Source organism: Sorex araneus, chromosome 1 (genome assembly GCF_027595985.1).
Source record: "Sorex araneus isolate mSorAra2 chromosome 1, mSorAra2.pri, whole genome shotgun sequence".
NCBI classification, from domain to species: Eukaryota; Metazoa; Chordata; class Mammalia; order Eulipotyphla; family Soricidae; genus Sorex; species Sorex araneus.
Genome location: NC_073302.1, coordinates 378294931 through 378313943, shown reverse-complemented (window position 1 = coordinate 378313943; position 19013 = coordinate 378294931). Strand labels below are relative to the sequence as shown.

Genomic DNA, 19013 nt, shown 5'->3' with positions numbered 1-19013 from the left:
CACAGGGCCACAAGTAACTACTGAGCACTGGAGGATGTGGCCCCCAAACGCATCAAAACAAATTTTTTAAAGACATTCAATATGTAAAATATTTAAAAGCATTAGTTAAACTAAAAGAAGGTGAAGATGTTTCTATAGGAGATTACTCACTTAATATATTTTTTATTTCAAGATGTTTCCATATTCACATACATCTTTATTATTTTCTGGTGTTTGGCAGTATATATTTTCACAAAATACTTTGTAAGGAATACTGAACATAAACAAATTGTGCATAAGAAATTTACTATATATTGAATATTTATTGAATCAAAGTGATTAGCACCTATGCATTATCTAACCTTTAAAAGGCACATTACTTAGACTGAATTTACATTTTATTTCTGTCCTTAATGCCTATGACATTTTGTTTAATTTATGGATGTTTTGTGATAACACTATACAGTGATAACAGTGCACAGAAATTCATAACAGGTTCAAATGTATTTCCTACAAAATGTTTTGCTTTGAACCTTTGGATTGCATCACAAATTTAAAGAATTGACACCATTTATTTGACAAATACTTATTGAATAGCTACAACACTGCAGACAGTAAGTTCCAGGGGCTAATTAGGAAACCAGCTTGAAATGATCATCCAGAACTTGGGCTTTATCTAGTTCATAATAAATCAGCAATGGTGGTCAAATTAAAAGGACTCTAACTCTCGTATAATAATTTTTATCCATGCTTGTTTATGTAAAATGAAACTATAGGGCTAGGTGGAAGAATTAAATCAATAGACTGGTGGCATGTTTTGCACAAGGAGGTCCAGTTTGATCTTGGCATCACCTAGTCCCTGCTCAAAGGGAATAGCCTTTGAGCACTACCACTGTATCCAAAAACAACAACATCAAAAAACAACAACAAAATAGAAACTACTGGGCTGCTTTTAAAAACAGGCTCCAGGAAGAAATTCTGTTACAGAACTGAATATAAGTGAATTTAAATGACTTTTTGCTATTTTTCAGCAATATTGACAGCTAGACTTTTTTTTTTTTTTTGCTTTTTGGGTCACACCCAGCGATGCTCAGGGGTTACTCCTGGCTTTGCACTCAGGAACTACTCCTGGCGGTGCTTGGGGGACCATATGGGATGCCGGGGATCGAACCGGGTCGGCCGCGTGCAAGGCAAACGCCCTACCCGCTGTGCTATTGCTCCGGCCCCGACAGCTAGACTTTTAAGTCTGCAATTTTACTTTCTTAGAAGCTCATATTAGGGGCCAGAGAGATAGTACAGTAGGTAGGGCCTTTCTTTTTCCTGAACTCTATCCCTTAATAAGAGTTTGTTTCTCTATTGCTTGCTTTTTTTCCCAGGTTCTAGGAAATAAGCCAGCACTTCCAGACGGGACTGATGACGATGACACAATTGCAGACATAACTAACAGGAAGATGGCCAAGCTTTACATGGTGAGTTCATCCCGAGAGGTGTGTTACTCTTTATTACTGGACTGGATACCACTGAGGAGGATTGACTCCAGAAAGAGATTCTCTTTGCTAATGTTTATAATTCCCCTCTTCTCCTCAGAAAGAAATATGAGAACAGATTTGTTCTTTGTTCCGCAATGGATTTGTTATTTTTATTAAAAATAAACATCATGTGACTTAATGCTCTGCCCAACAAAATTATACATTGCTGCTCTATAAATTGCTGTTCTATAAATTGTCAAAATATGTTCTGAGATACTACATTCATAAATTTTTTTCCTTTGTAACTGGAATGTAGTTCAGCAGTCAGGCTCATGTCTTGCATGAGTGAAGTTCTGGCTTTGATCTCTGGCACCACGTGAATACACAGACACACTTTTTCCTTCGTTGAGTGAAAATGCTTGTGGAATTTTACTTAGAAATCTTGGCTTTTAAAAACTAACACAACCTTCACTTACTTCAAAAAGAAATCTTTAGTCATAATGAAGGATTTATTAGTTACGGGACGGCACAATTATGAAATCAAAGAACTGGAAGGGAACATGGTAAAAATAATGCGAGCATTGGCCAATCTAGTTCTAGTTAGTTCTGGGTTTGCGTGGGAATTTATTTTCAGAGTTTGGGGACTTCACAGCTAAATGAATTTAAAAACAAAAATAACATTTTACAATATAATTGTGTTCATTAATTTGGAGGGTTATCTTTTTTTTAATGGCTATATTTGTATTGGAATGTACTTGACCTACCATATATTTCTCCCATTTAAATTCACAATTTGGTGCTCTGTTTTGTTTTTTTATTATATTTTGAGGCTGACGGGTCCATGACCATAATCTAATTTTGGAATATATGATTTATCCCACAATGATCTCATGGAGTGTCTCCTAGGTTTCAGATGCCAGTGGGTCCATGAAAGTGAGTGTGGTGGCAGAAGAAAACCCCTTCTCCATGGCCATGCTGCTTTCCGAAGAATGCTTTATTTTGGACCATGGTGCTGCAAAACAAATTTTTGTTTGGAAAGGTAAAAGATGTCATTGACATTGTTCCATATTAGAGTTTTAGCTATTCAGAGGGTTTTTTTTAAAAACAAAACAAAGCATTTTTTTCTTTAAAAGGAAGCTTGACTTTTATAAACCTTCACCTACAAAGAGGTCTCATAAATTGAAGACAGATAAAGCCATATCTTCTTCCTACTAACATCATTTGACAGGAATTATGTGGTTAAAAAACTCTTGGGCAGGGGAGGAGTGATAGCACAGTGGGTAGGCGTTTGCCTTGCATGCAGCCGACCCAGATTCTATTCCCAGCATCCCATATGGTCCCCTGAGCACCTCCAGGAGTAATTCCTGAGTGCATGAGCCAAGAGTAACCCCTGTGCATCTCCAGGTGTGACCCAAAAAGAAAAAAAAATGTGGGGCCTGGAGCAGTAGCTCAGTATAGTGAACTGTGCTCTGCATAAAGGAGGCCCAGGTTTGATCTACAGTACCATGTGGTCCCTTGAGCACAGAGACAGGAGTAGCACCTGAGCACTACAGGGTGTGGATTGAGAAAGAAAGAAAGAAAGAAAGAAGGAAGGAAGGAAGGAAGGAAGGAAGGAAGAAGAAAGAAAGAAAGAAAGAAAGAAAGAAAGAAAGAAAGAAAGAAAGAAAGAAAGAAAGAAAGAAAGAAAGAAAGAAAGAAAGAAAGAAAGGAAAGAAAGAAAACAGGGCCAGAGATAGTAAAAGAGTTAAGGCATTTCCCTTGCTTGCTGCTGATTTGGAAACCGTTTCAACACCACCACTGCATATGTGTGGTCCTCTGTGTACCACAAGGGGTCACTCCTGAGCACAGAGCCAGGAGTAGCTCTTGAGCACTGCTGGGCCAGCACTCTCCCTACCCTCTGTCATAACCCCTGTAAATTATTTTAAAAACACATGAAAGCAATGTAAAAGTAATATTTTTGAAATATGTCTTTCTTTATATTATTAAATATATTTAATTTGTTGGCACCAGCACATATCAGTGGTTCACATTTGAATATGGTTTAATTAACACAAATTGCTTTAATATCAATGCATTAATAGTAGGAAGTTTTGCCAACTTTACTGTTACATTCAAAGAAAGTTACCATGTTTATTCTTTTGGTACACATATGTTCCTTCATTATGTAATGTCCTTCTTTGAAATTTTGTCTGTCTTTAATTTATTTTGTATTCTAGGGAAAGATGCTAATCCCCAGGAGAGAAAGGCTGCAATGAAGACAGCTGAAGAGTTCCTACAGCAAATGAGTTATCCCACCAATACCCAAGTATGTCTGGAAATGAACTGGCTACAGAAAAACTTCAGCATGGGTGCCCATAATGTATTCATAAAATTCACAATGGAATCTGTTGCACACTCACGTATGCGTGTGAAGCCAATCTTCACTTGAGTGTGTCCTTTGTTGGGTCATTTGTCCTTAGATATATCCAGGTGTGGTATAAAAATGTGGAAAAACTGGAATCAGATTTCAGGGAGCTGTGTGTGACTGGCAGAATTTCGCACAGCAGAGCCTGGCAAGATTCTGAATATGTGGCGTATTCAGTATGCCAAAAACAGTAACAATAATGGCCCTCATTTCCCTGGCCCTGAACACAACAGGGACAAATGGAGGCATTACTGGCGGACACTCGAGTAAATCGATGAGCAACGGGATGACAGTGATACAGTGATATAGTGTGTGACTGAGAAAAAACCAACCACTTCCTCCAAAGCCATTATTAACTCAAGAAAATCCACTACAGTTAAATTAACTCAGCTGTTCCTTTGAGAAAATTGTGCAAATATGGACTGACACTCAGATACTATCAGATTTTTTGAAATCAACTTAGAAACTTCTTTTATTATTGTCTCAGCCTCATCTTCATGTTTATATCCTGTCACAAGTAACACAAGATAATTTTTCTAGATTACTTAAACCTCCTGTGAAGGAAACATAAGGAAACATAGAGAAACTATAAAGTTTACTTTGCTCCAATGATAACCTATTGGAGCAATATTGAACTTTATTCATTGTTCATATATCCAAATTCAGTGAAAGTCACTTCAGTTAGATGTGTGACACATGGGGTTGAATTATTTTTACTTCTGTTTAATAACTTTTTCTTTGTCTTTCATGTAAGTATCTTAGCTTCTGAGTTTATACCTGTCATCTGAGAGGCCAAAATAATCCTTTAATTTTCTTAGTTTTTTTCCTCACTGCTAGATAACTGCTTGTTTTTGATTATTATTATTGTTTAAATTTCAGATTCAAGTTCTTCCAGAAGGAGGTGAAACACCAGTTTTCAAACAGTTCTTTAAGGACTGGAGAGATAAGGATGAGAGTGATGGCTTTGGCAAAGTGTATGTCACAGAGAAAGTGGCGCACATAAAACAAATTCCGTTCGATGCCTCAAAATTACACAGCTCCCCACAGATGGCAGCCCAGCACAACATGGTGGACGATGGTTCTGGCGACGTGAAGGTACTGGCCTGGTTTTCTTTTATTTAATTTTTTCTGATATTTGTGGAAATATAAGTTAAGGAAACTACAGTCTATAAAGTATAAGTTTTCCTTAGTAGTAAACACAGTTCATTTTGGATTAAATTCAGGAAGTTAAAGCTAGATGAGATGCCTGATCTTTAGCCTTAGTTTATAATATATTTATTTATGTTGTGGTTTGAAGGAGTTAGTTGATATGTGCAAGATCACCCAATTAGTACTAAGAAGAACTGGCTTGGAACCCAGCTATTTGCTGGTCCAGAAATTCTGATTCTTAGAATTGGGATTGTCTAGTGAGACTGTGTTGCTCCAAATGGAATAACTATCACATCTTTCCTTCCGATCTTAGAAGAATTCATAAGGTACATCCGGCATGTGTATATGTACTAAAATCACAAATATTTTTAGAATGTTGAGTTAAACTTATTGATTATTCCTTTTTTCTCCAGCAAAAGTTGCTAACAAATTTCCTAATCATTCTCCCTAACTCAAATCTCTTTCTACTCAACCCCACTCTTGAGTTAATAAAAAACTGAGTGGTGTCACTTCCTGTTCTAAAATATCTTAATGACTCACAACAATTTTTCCCCTCTTAGCAGGCTTCACAGGGTTTTCTGTGATTTGGGCCTTTCTTTCCTCTTGGCCTCATCACAAACAGCAAAGCAAGGGCTCACCCCCTTGAGATCTGTTACCAAGGCTTTGAGCGCTCTTATTGCTGGCTAACTTGCCTGCTCCCCCTCTGAAATTTAGTTCTCAAGCTCATCTCTCCTGAGAAGGCTTCCCTCTATTTTGACATAGTTTATGCTTAAACTGGACTAGAGCGATAGCACAGCAGGTAGGGAGTTTGCCTGCGGCTGACCCAGGTTCGATTCCTCCGCCCCTCTGGGAGAGTCTGGCAAGCTACTGAGAGTATTTCGCCTGCACAGCAGAGACTGGCAAGCTATCCATGGCGTATTCAATATGCCAAAAACGGTAACAAGTCTCACAATGGAGATGTTACTGGTGCCCGCTCGAACAAATCAATGAACAAGGAGAGGGCCGTGCTACAGTGCTACAGTTATGCTCAAACTATATATAGTATTTTTAACAGAACTAATGTAAGTACCACTGAGTTGTTCCTTTACTTTATAAATTTCTCCTCCAAGAGGTTTTTTTTTTGTTTAATTCCTTTAGAGTAGGAATATTTCTGTACCAGAGTGATATTACAGAGGTTAAGATTCTTGTCTTGCACATGGTCAGTCAGTTCTATTCCTGATACCGCCTATGGTCACCAAAGCACAACCTTGAGTGATCTCTAAGCATAGAGCCAGACGTAAATCTTGAGTACCATTAGGTGTGGGCCAACCACTCTTTCCCCAAGAGAGTTATATTTATGAACTGAAAATTTTAATTATTCAACTGGGATGTCCTAATATTTTCACTGATCAATTAAGCACAGCAGTGCCTGGCAAGCTACCCATGGTGTATTTGATATGCCAAAAACAGTAACAACAAGTCTCACAATGGAGACATTACTGGTGCCCGCTCGAGCAAATCGATGAACAATGAGAGGACTGTGCTAGTGCTACAATTAAGCAAAAGGCATTAATTGACAAGCTTGGGCCAAGTTCTGCGGAGGATACAGAGAAAATATGAACACTAAAATAGGACACAAGCAAACTGAATTTCTTTTTTTTTTTTGCTTGATTCGTAAAGAAAGACAATTAAATTTTAATGAAGGGCAAAATTTTTTCGCACAGCAGAGCCTGGCAACTTACACGTGGCATATTTGATATGCCAAAAACAGTAACAAGTCTCACAATGGAGACGTTACTGGTGCCCGCTCGAGCAAATCATTGAACAATGGGATGACAGTGCTAATAGTGCTAACAGTGCTGAAATGTTTTAATATATCAATAGTATTAGGTCAGTAAAAATCTAATCTTGTTATACATTATTGTATCCTTTACAGATTTGGCGAGTAGAAAACAATGGTAGGGTTGAAATTGACAAAAACTCGTATGGCGAATTCTTTGGTGGTGACTGCTACATTATTCTCTACTCTTATTCCAGAGGACAAATTATCTACACATGGTGAGTTCTCCTCTTTCCTATATTCTTAAGTTCCACAATGAACAAATTTTACTCCAAATTCACGTTTCATTAAATTCATTAAGTTAAAAATAATCTTATCACAATCCCAGTGAGATATGGATATCATACATTTAGTCCTTAATTTTTGGTACTATTTTGACTTCATTTTGTAGCTACTGTCCACAAGCAAAATGGTTAGAATTTTTTTAATGTATAAACAAATAACTCTGTGCTAGGTTATTATTCTGAAATGAAGAGAACACAAGCACTAAATCAAATAGTCATGTAACTTTTTACTAAGTGAAACCATGTTAATTAGAACATCCTGAAAATGCTGGAAAAGACAGATGCATTCTCAAAAAAAAAAAGATATTTAGAGTTGAGAGAAGAGGTATGTGGCAGGTATGAAGGGAATGCAGCATCTGACCTTTGCCTAAGTCGTAATGGCAGCCAGCAGCGAGCACTGTGAATGCTCATAGACTCAGCTCTCTGTTAAAAAGGTGTTCTTTCCCTTGCTGACTGAGATAACTGAGTCTTCTTCATCCCCACTTACCACTTTACACTTATCAGTGCCTTTAGCCAAATCAAATTCAGGAGGTGGAATGAATCTCCATATTCCACAGGTTCTTGCTGCCTCAAGTGAGGCCTGGGAAACAAAAGCCTGAGAATTCCTCAGGACAGGTTAGGAGAGCAGAACCTCGAGCCTCATCTTTAACCCACTAGGGCAGAACCTGCATTTTAACAAGTTTCTCAGGTGGTTAATGTGTACTTTAATGTACTGCCACTGGCAATGATTCACTACACTGGCACATCTTAGCCTGGGCGATTTTTACAGAAACCCAAATTCTTATTTCATACCAAATAAACCAGCTCAGATTGTGGCACTGCTGAGTTTCTGCACCCACAACTGGGTGCACCCATGACCATTTCTGACCCCATGCCACATCATACAACTATCAAAGATTTTGTAGGCTATATGTATTACATATTTTTATTTGTTATATGTTATTATGTACCTAGCTATTTAGTTTGACACTTAATATGCCATCTTCATAGCAAGTTTTTGAGCAACAGATTTGTGCCAGCGAAGTGCTAGAATATTACCATATACTATCTCTTTTCCTAATAACAAGATTATTTGCAAAAGTGAAAAAGGAGAGGAAATGAGACATTTTAGCTAACTCAAGCCAAACCCCCAACCTTCACAGTTGGCTAAGGACTATTTCAATTCTAGGTCACTAGTCCTAAAGCCTTAGTAATCTATACCCAGGTCTATGGAATATTTCCTTAATTTGCAATTTTCATTCCTGAAATTTAATTCAGAAAAATGTTTGCACAAAATGCATTACGTATATGGGAATGTATTTGGCTGCTGTTCAGCATTGCTTTTAATTCTGTTTCTGATCCTTACTCTTAAATCTCTTTCATATGTAAAAAATAATATAATTGATTATGGCCTTTAGATCAAACCAAAAAAGTTTAAACAATCAATTAAAAGACTATTTTAAGGAATTAGTTATTTGTAATGTGAATATAATTAAAGCAGAAGAAATAGGATATAGATTTGCAGTAGCTATTCCTTAACTCATTTGAAGTAAATATTTATTGAGCACTCTATATGTATATGTGTAACATATATGTATGTGTGTATGTGTAAATTGAACCCCCAAGAACTTGCACTTTAAAGAGAAGCAAATGGCTAACAGGCATTTCAATTATGTATGAGGACTCTAAAATAATAACAAGCTGAGTGAGTGATCTTTGGAGAATTATAGATGAACTCAATCCCATTTATTGATGAAAGAGTCTAGTGACATCTCAATGGGGGCTCAACTGAGAGCCAGACAGACAGGCAATATAAAAGTCATTCTAAGCAATTTAGGAAAAACTGTTTTAATCTGCTAGTAATGATACAGCTGGAGCAGAATTAGGGCACAAAGAATAAAGCCAGAAATTTAGAAGCCAAATTAGGAATGGCTTTGCAAACCATGCTGAGAATGATCTTTATTTTCAGGTCATTAAGAACGAATCAAACCATTTGCACAGGGGAGTGACAGTAATGGTTTTCATCTTAAAAATGATTCCAGTTGACATCTAAGGAATGTGCTTCTGCACTAAGACTGGTGCATGGAAGGCCATTGGGAATTTGTTGCAATAATACAGCTGAGTGGCCTTGTGACCAGAATTCAATGTAAGGGCTGGGGGATGGAAATGATGAGGCAATGTGCAAGTAATTAAGGAACTTGCATTTGAAAGATTAGTTCCTGGAAAAGAAAAAGATGATCAAGTTAAGATGACCCCATTCCCCCACCCCTAATATCATATAGATGGGTAGCATTTTTGTTTGTTAAAATAAGGAATTCGGGAGGAGGACAAATTTGGTAACAGCTGCAAAACATCCAAAGGGAATAAGAAGATTAGATATATCACATACAATAAGAGATGAAATACAGTGGTTGGGTACTTGTCTTGTATGTGTGAAGCCCTGGGTTCAATATAAATTGGATACTTGAGAGTCCTTTTATGAGTTTCACCACTAAAGATCACAGATAATAAATATGCTAATCTTGTGTGGTTTTCAAAATGTTGCAAGCTTTATAAAGTTAGTAAAAAGTCATTGCATAATTATGTAGATTATTTGAAGAATGGCTTTGAAATTAAGCAACACTTCAGGTTATGTGATCATTTTCAGGTAGGGATGTAAAGGGATTAAGCCTGGAAGTCAAAGTTAAAGGTGACAGACTAGAATTAAGTCAGAACTAAATATACAAATTTCTCTATTTCTAAGGTTACTTACTTTAAAATAATAGAAGACAAATATTTCAGCAGTGATCTTTACTTTAGAATGTCAGGTAATTGAAATTGAACAAGCATTGAACAATGGCAAGGATGAATCTCTTGAAGCAGTAAATTCCGTTTTCATGCTGCATTTATTTTTAATGAGCAACAAGCACCATAGGTTTATAAAGAAGAAATCATGTCAAAGTAAATTGCTTTTATTTCCCCCCTGAGTCTACGATTTCAAAATTAAAGGCTACAAGCAAGTTTATTATGTCTTGATTGTAGTGGAGTACCTGACCCCCTGGGTCATAGATCCATAAAGCAAATTAGAATCTCTGTGGATAGAAGTATAGATCACTTTGACAGGAAAAGGAAGAGGGCTGGAGTTAAGTAGTGAGGTATTTATTAAGAATGTCAGACGAAGCAAGTTTGATGATGTTTTTCAGATTTGCTGATTTAAATACTGGGTGGGAGGGGATGCAAAATGGAGGCAGACTTGAGTGATGTCATCTGATCATTGAAAGTATTTCTTCTAGAAAAAGAAATAAACTGGAAACATATCCAAGAAACTGTGGGTGTATAAAGCAGTGATAGATGATAAAGACTGCTGTTCTCTCAGCTCTTCATGATTCCCCACCCAACTTCCAAAATTTTCCTTTTAGATGGGGTGGGGTTAGGGTGGTTCAACTATACCCAGTAGTGCTCAGGGGCTTTTCTTTTTTTGTTGTTGTTTGTTTTGCTTTATTTTTATAAAGTAGTTCACAATATTTGATTACACTTTATATTCAAACACCAATCCCACCACTATTACACCTTCCCACCACCATATTTTGGATGTTTCCATCCCAAACCCCAACCCCTGCCCCAAACCAGAACCAAGATGATTTATTTTGTGTTGGTTTTTTATGAATTAACCGCTGAAAATGCTCCAAAAAACTTTCCTTAGAGGAGAGTGTGTGAAGATTGCTGTATTTTACCCAGGGCCTATTAAGCCCTTCTATAAGAGATTACTAATACGTTGTTAAGGGTTGAGCCTTGTGTGCATATACATATATATACACATATATACATAAATGTAAAAATACATTTCCCTCTACGATTGGTTGCCTTCTACTTTAAACCCCATCAAATGTCGTGCACTATTCTTGAAGTATGAGTGGTGTGAGGTAGTATGAGATGTCGTGCAGCTGGGAATGCAGCCGCAAAGTCCAGGAATAGGTTTACTCATGGGTGAAGCTTGACCCGAGCACATGGAGAGTGGCCATGAGCATGGTGGTGGTTGAGTTCTGGAGGTTTTCGGCTGCAGGGCTGGGTCCCTTGGGGAGGGGCGAGGCCTCACCCACCCCCCTCTTGGGTGGCAGGGGTGATCTTGACTTTGTACTCAGGAATGACCTCTGACAAAGCTCAGGGCACCAGACTTGGTGCTTGGGAGATTCGACCAGGGTCAGGAGAATGTGTCTGAGGGAGATGGGGAGGAGGATGGGGTAGAAGAGAGAACAAACACAGGATCTCATGCATGGGAGGGATGCACTTTACCCAAATTCTCCCAGAAATGTTTGTTAGTATTTAAGGCTCATGATAAAATGTTTATGCTTTACTTTTATAGGCATCTGTAGTAGGAGAACCACTTCCTAATTGGATATGTGTCTGTCATGAACATATCTTTTCTACTCTCATTTTTTTTTCACACTTCTTGTTGAACTTTTTAATATGAAATGCTTCACAAGACTTCATGCTTATAGTATTTCCATTTTAGTTTATGTACTGCTAAAGTGAAAAATAGAGGAACTTTTATTTTTTTTAAATCAGTCACTCGACGCCCTTGAATCAACAAAGTATTATGAGTAAATAAGACAAGCTCCCTTTAAATATCCAGTACTTGCACTCTGCCAACCCGTGTTTGATTCCTTGCCCCTCTCGGAGAGGCTGGCAAGCTACCGAGAGTATCACACCTGCACGGCAGAGCCTGTCAAGCTACCCTTGGTGTATTCGTTATGCCAAAAAACAACAGTAACATTAAGTCTCACAATGAGAGATGTTACTGGCACCCGCTCAAGCAAATCGATGAGCAACAGGATGACAATGACAGTGATTTAGGAGTCTAAGAAAAAGGTACACTGTGGAGGTTACCCAAAATGTGGGTGGGGTCTTGGTAGCTAATCTGTACTGGGTAGAGAACAGATAGGCCACGCTCAAGGTTCCAGAAGGCAAGTTACATTTATCAAAGATCAAATATTTGATTTGAGTCGTCGATAGAGCAGGGAGATTCGGGGGTATTGGAATAAGTGAGCTAGAAAGGGATTGAGAGGGCAGGTTTCCCGAAGCTACTCTGCAAATTGCAGTAGTGATTAGAGCCACAAACTGCCCTGGTCCAGGACTTCTAAAGCTTTTTCCACTCATGGTGTTGTTTCCTTTGATAAATGCAACCTGGGTGAGCACTGCTGGGGAAACACTTCAAATTCATTATGAGGTTAATTTTGAAATAATTTCTGTAGTCTGCATTCAGAAAGAAACCTTTTACTGTTGCCACATCCAGTTATACCACCCTCTATGGGGTCACGATCCGCAGTTTAGGATGCTAAGCCCTAGAAAAGGAAGAAGTAAGTTACACGTACTCATTTATTGAATTTTATGTAATTTGCAGGTAGGTCAGCCTATTTTACAGTTTTACTCATGATTCATTTAAAGAATTTTTAGGCTGATGATCAGAATCTCTTCGTTACTTCTGATAATTGTTTTTGCTTCATTTTCTGGGCACAGATATTTGGTACTATGTTCACTAGTCTAAAAAGACAGTGTAGGGGCTGGAGCGATAGCACAGCAGGTAGGGTGTTTGCCTTGCACGTGGCCAACCTGGGTTCGATTTCCAGCATCCCACATGGTCCCCCCGAGCACTACCAGGAGTGATTCCTGAGTCCAGAGCCAGGAATAACACTTGAGCATTGCCGGGTGTGACCCAAAAAGCATAAATTAATTAATTAATTAATTAATTAATAATAAAAGATAGTGGATTTAATATCCAAATCTGACTAGGCTCTGTTTTCTTTCAATACTTCCCAGATGTATTATTTTTACTGTGGAAGTGGTTTCTGAAAATAAACACTTCCACTTTGATATTGCACAGACTAGATTACTTAGTTTAGTTATATGAGAAGCTAAACCCCAATTTCTTTCATTTGAAGTGGAGGTGAAGACACTCACCATCGAAACCTCTAGACAATTACAAGACAATGTAAATGTCTTCCAAAATATGATCATGATCAAGCATCCTGCTCATAACCTGTTAAAAAAGTGATTCTTGACTTATTATTATTGCTTAGTCAGTGTATCATTGGTTGTAATACTACAGCTTTGGGCCTGGATGAATGTGTACCCCACACCATTCCCACCCCAAACATCTGCTTCCCGTTCACCACTTTCTCCTTTGACCTTCTCAACTCATTGTTTCTGACCCCATGACCCCTCCCCTCTGTTGACCATCATTTTGTTGCCAAAGTTTAAAGGTATTGTTTTGCTGTTGTTGTTGTTGTTCTTGTGTGTGCTCTGTGCCCTTCTGAGTGAAATCATAGGGTATTCATCTTTTTGATATTGCTTACTTAGCACAGTTGCCTCAAGGGTCGTTTGTATGATCAGAAATTATTTTATTACTACTTAGCAGTTGTTTTTCTCTTGGTCTTTCGAAATTGAAGTCTCTGCTTGAAATGGCTACATTAGAAGGTCTTAAAACCTAAATCCAGACTAACTTACTTAACTTTGATTCCTCCAGGCAAGGAGCAAATGCAACTCGAGATGAGCTTACCACATCCGCATTCCTGACTGTTCAGTTGGATCGGTCGCTCGGGGGACAGGCCGTGCAGGTGGGGACACTTACCCCTCTTAGAGCCACACAAAGTTGTCTGGGTGAATTTCAAGTCTAAGCGCTCTACCTAAGCGGAGATAGGGATTTGACATTTTCTAGATATCAACATTTTTTCCTTTTGAATTTAAATTTTCCTCCTTTCATGCTACCCTAATCCTCTCAGATTCTGAAAAAGAAAAAAGCAAACAAAGCCAAAGGGAAAAAAATTAACTAGTAACCAATTTAAAAGCCCTATTAATTCTTCCTTTAGAACCACAGCACGTGTTAATGACAGTCATTTGACATTCAGACTGTTTTATTCTTTTTTTGTTTTGTTTTTGGGTCACACCCAGTAATGCACAGGGGTTACTCCTGGCTCTGCACTCAGGAATTACTCCTGGTGGTGCTTGGGGAACCATATGGGATGCTGGGATTCGAACCCGGGTCAGCCACATGCAAAGCAAACGCCTTACCCGCTGTGCTATCGCTCCAGCCCCCAGACTGTTTTATTTTTGAGTCCCACTTTTTCTGTATCCTTATTCCTTACGCTATAACTTAAGTAGCACTGTAGCACTGTTGTCCTGTTTTTCATCGATTTGCTCTAGTGGGCACCAGTAATGTTACCATTGTGAGACTTGTTACTGTTTTTGGCATATCGAATACACCATGGGTAGCTTGCCAGGCTCTGCCATGCTGGCAGGATACTCTCGGTAGCTTGCCGGGCTCTTAAGTACAGACTCTAGTGGGACTCTGTTTTCTTTCAATATATGTTTCAATGTGTGTCTGCTATACTTTTCTTTTTCCACTAGTTTGTTTTGGGTCCTCACTTAGAGTTGCTCAGGGCTTACTGTGACTCTGGCTTGTGGGTCACTCTGGGTGGTGCCTAAATGACCCCAGGGCCCCTGGATATTAGTGTGTGCTCAGACCTCTGAACTGACTCACCAGCCTACAAAGTTTATTTACTCTTCTGAACCCCAACAGTAGCATTTGCTTGGGAATCCCACGGTAAGCTTTCACTACTGTCTTCCACACCCTATCTCTTCCCCACCCCCTTCTCTAAGCCCTGTTCCCTTTTCCAGCTCTAGAAGTTTACACTGCTGGTTTTGATACAACAGCATGAAGCAGTCCATTTTCAGGGATGTTTAACTTCCTCATCACTGATAATGAGTCAGCTCAATTCCTTGTGGAATTTTTTTCCCTTAAATTTCATGTATAGTTCATTGCTTCTCCAAAAATTAAACAGAGAGACAGATAGAACACTTTAGTAGATGAAATCTGAGATGTGGAGCTGAATTTGATTATTCCAGCTGATTACCTTCTATCTTAGTACTTGTTAGAAGACATATAAAGCAAATTAGGTCTAAATTTAGTGGTACATAGTTATTAGTTTTTTGAAGTACTAATAATTTTGTTTTTATTTGGGGGTGGGTATTAGAACTGGGGTACCCACAAGCAAGCAAGAAGCACCTTAGCCCCTATGCTATCTCTCCAGTTCCTAGTTCATTTTTAAATGTCCTTAACCACTCTCCCATGAACAGCCAATATAGCTTTCTTGCATGAATTATTTTAAGATGAACTGACATTATTTATTTTAATTTATATCTAAAATATTTTTTTTGCTTTTTTTTTGGGTCACACCCGGAGATGCACAGGGGTTACTCCTGGCTCTGCACTCAGGAATTACCACCTGGCAGTGCTCAGGGGACCATATGGGATGCTGGGAATCGAACCCGGGTCGGCCGCGTGCAAGGCAAACGTCCTACCCGCTGTGCTATTGCTCCAGCCCCTATATCTAAAATATTTAACACATTATGTGAAAACTTTCAATACATACTTGTGCCTATAAATTCTATTTCTTAGCAAATCATTTGTTCTTTCTATCTATAGTGAATTCCCATTCTCAGCCATTTAAACCTTTATTGACAGTGGAATGGTAAAATATTATTTGAGCACTAGATGGCAGTAGTTAGCAGCAATAGAAGTAAAAGGTTTCTTTTTTTAAAATAGGTGTTTTAAATAATCCCTTTGTAAAATATATAAACAATATTGAAAATGGTCCAGTTTATCTCTTTACTGTCTTATTCTCACTTTTCAGCAGAGTTTGAATCTTCATCAATAGTCTTTTTTTTTTATGTTGCCATTGAGATTTTCTTAATGTTAGCCTGCACTGCTTTTTTTTTGTCTGGGGACCTCACCCAACTATGTACAGGGCTCTTTGCTCAGGGATCACTCCTGGTGGAGCCCAGAGGACCCATGGTAACAGGATTGAACCTGGGTAGGCTTCATGAAAAGGCTACTGTACTATCTCTCCCGCTTTGAGATAGTCCAGTTTTATCATACAGCAGAATAACTGGGATAAATAGGGTACTGGCACAAAACCTGAAGTGATGATGGGAAAAACTGCATCAATTGCAACTTAAAAATAGTGCTAGAATAAAGTGTTGACTTTGGCATACATCTTGGCACCATGTGTGGTCAATCTGCCAGGATCAGCACTGCCAGGAGTGATCCTTGAGCACAAAGTCAGGACTAATTCCCCATCACCACTGGGTGTGGCAGAAAAACAAAAAAATCACTTATAATAAAGGAAATAGGAAGTATCTCATCTAATATCTTGCTTAAAGGTGAAATTAAATAATATGTTCTTCAATTTCCTTATTCTTAAAAGTTCATATAGCTTTCTTTTAAAGGTGCTTTTATTGAGCAAATCTACTATTGCTATTGCAGTAGGCATGTTGAAAACTACTCTCTATTTCTTTTCTCCAACTTTTGTTGTTTAACTGAAATATTTTGTCCATTCTCAGTAGATTTACAGTCAATTTGTTGTTGCTGTTGTTGTCGTACACCCAGTGGTACTCAGGGTTTACATCTGACTCTGAGCTCAGGGATTACTCCTGGCAATGCTCAGGAGACCATGTGGGGTACTGGAGATCAAATCCAGCTTGGCCCCATGCAAAGCGGGAGCCCTGCCCTACCCATGGTGCTATCTTCTTTTATAGCAATGGCCAGATTTTTACTCTCACAGTTGTACTGCTGAAAAATAATAAGTATGCTTTTGTATTCTCTTTTGCGTTAAAGCATTTCAATGCACATCTTGCACCCTTCTGCTTTTTTTTTTTGTGGGGGCTCACACCCAGAGATGCACAGGAGTCACTCCTGGCTCTGCACTCAGGAATCACCTCTAGAGATGCTCAGAGGACCATATGGGTTGCTGGGAATTGAACACAATTGAATTGCAAGGTCAGCCGCTTGCAAGGCAAATGCCCTACCCGCTATGCTATCACTCCAGCCCACATCTTGAACCCTTCTGAACAAGCGCTTATAAAGCACTGATTACTCTTTAAAAAAAAAAGTGTAATTGTCATCAAAGATGACATATGTGAGCCTGTTTTTCTGTTGGAAATGCTAATGCTCAGGCTTTCCTGTTTATGCTCTTTGGAAGCAGTTTGGTCAGGCTTTTGAGAAGAAGCTACTCCGGGATCTGTGTCTGGAGTCATGTGGCTCTTTAGTCAATGAGGACACTGCTTGTCTATCATGAACACATATTTCATTTCCTGTTGACCGTCTTTCCTCTTGCTCCCCACGCCTTGTTTATTTTTGTTTTGTTTTCCAAAAGGAAAGGAAAAACATATTTGGCAATCCAGACTTCTTTCATTGCACTTTATTATATTTCTCTTATCTCCCACCCCCAGATCCGTGTGTCCCAAGGCAAAGAACCTGCTCACCTGCTGCGTTTGTTCAAAGACAAACCTCTCATTATTTACAAGAACGGGACATCAAAGAAAGAAGGGCAGGCACCTGCTCCCCCTACACGTCTCTTCCAAGTCCGGAGAAACCTGGCGTCTGTCACCAGAATTGTGGAGGTAATACCATGTACTCAGTTAGATGCATGCCACTTGTGGATTTTCTGGTTGTCAGTTGCGCTTAAGACACTCTCTTCATTTATTTAATAAGTCTTGTGTTCACCAAAAACAATACTCAAAGAGGGAGAATCAAGTAAAGCAAGGTAACCCCAGATTCCATGCACTGACATTTCCCACGGCTTTGTGCCAAAATAAATATATTCTAAGAATAAGACAGCATGGCAAGCTGTCAGAGGCACGAGGCAGCTTGAACACTATCTGCTTGGGAAGGTGTGAGGGGAGATGGATGGCAGGTGATGATCAGCTGACGGTGCCGGGGGCTTTGGTGATGACTGTGGGAAGCAAGCTCGGCCAGAACTACGAGCCAACTGGCCAGCGAAGCTGTAACTGCAGCTGTGAAAGAAATCAAGCCCATACTCCAGGGTCATAAGACAAGAACTCCCTGGGGATGAGCCTGATCAGGGGCCCAGGGTTTTAAATGGCTGCATGCTTTAACTCCTGGGACACTCTGTCACACCTCCTTTCACAGCCACCTGTGGCCTTATTAAAACCCTAGTCTCCCAAGTAACCCCCTAAATTGCCCTGTACACGCCTTTGTCCCCAGTCCCTGCTCCCTTTGGCAGCCCTTCTCCACTGTACAATCCATTCATCTGAACCCTTAAAACCCAGGTGGTGGGGCTGGAGCAATAGCACAGCGGGTAGGGCGTTTGCCTTATACGCAGCTGACCCGGTTTCAATTCCCAGCATCCCATATAGTCCCCTGAGCACCGCCAGGAGTAATTCCTGAGTGCATGAGCCAGGAGTAATCCCTGTGCATCGCCAAGTGTGACCCAAAACAGAAAAAAAAAAAACCCAAGTGGTGAAGGGATTCCTCCACGTAAAGCCTCTTTTTAAGCAGTCCTCCCTTCGCTTCTGAATGAACAGCCCTCTGAGAACACACATCCCCCTCTAGCCTCACGTGGAACTTGTTTTTCCCCCACACTCATTTAGCAAACCTCTCATTATTTACAAGAATTCCAGTCCTTTGAGCTATCTTTTTGTACCCCACTTTTAAAAAATAAAAATAAAATTTATATATACATGTGTGCATGACTGGAGTGAGAGCACAGCAGGTAGGGCATTTCCCTTGCATGCGGCTGACCCGGGTTCGATTTCTCCGTCCCTCTTGGAGAGCCCGGCAAGCTACTGAGAGTATCCCACCCACATGGCAGTGCCTGGCAAGCTCCCCATGGCGTATTCGATATGCCCAAAACAGTGACAAGTCTCACAATGGAGACATTACTGGTGCCCACTCGAGCAAATCAATGAACAACAGGATGACAGTGCAACAGTGTAGTGCTACATATATACATATATATGTATGTGTATATGTGTGTATGTATGCATATATGTGTGTATATATATGTATATATGTGTGTATATATATCACTTGTCATCCCATTGATCTTTGATTTGCTCAAGCGGACACCAATAACGTCTCCATTTGTCCCTGT

At 39.3% G+C, this 19013-nt stretch overlaps 1 protein-coding gene across 1 annotated transcript in view; it reads left to right on the top strand.

Annotated features, from left to right (window-relative positions):
* SCIN (scinderin) overlaps positions 1-19013 on the top strand; it is an 86573-nt gene that overhangs the window by 55783 nt on the left and 11777 nt on the right. Inside the window, exons 5-11 of the mRNA XM_004602219.2 lie at positions 1356-1448; positions 2355-2487; positions 3665-3753; positions 4732-4947; positions 6917-7038; positions 13586-13676; positions 17350-17520. Coding sequence (XP_004602276.1) covers positions 1356-1448; positions 2355-2487; positions 3665-3753; positions 4732-4947; positions 6917-7038; positions 13586-13676; positions 17350-17520 — 915 coding nt within the window. The remainder of the gene's footprint in view (positions 1-1355; positions 1449-2354; positions 2488-3664; positions 3754-4731; positions 4948-6916; positions 7039-13585; positions 13677-17349; positions 17521-19013) is intronic.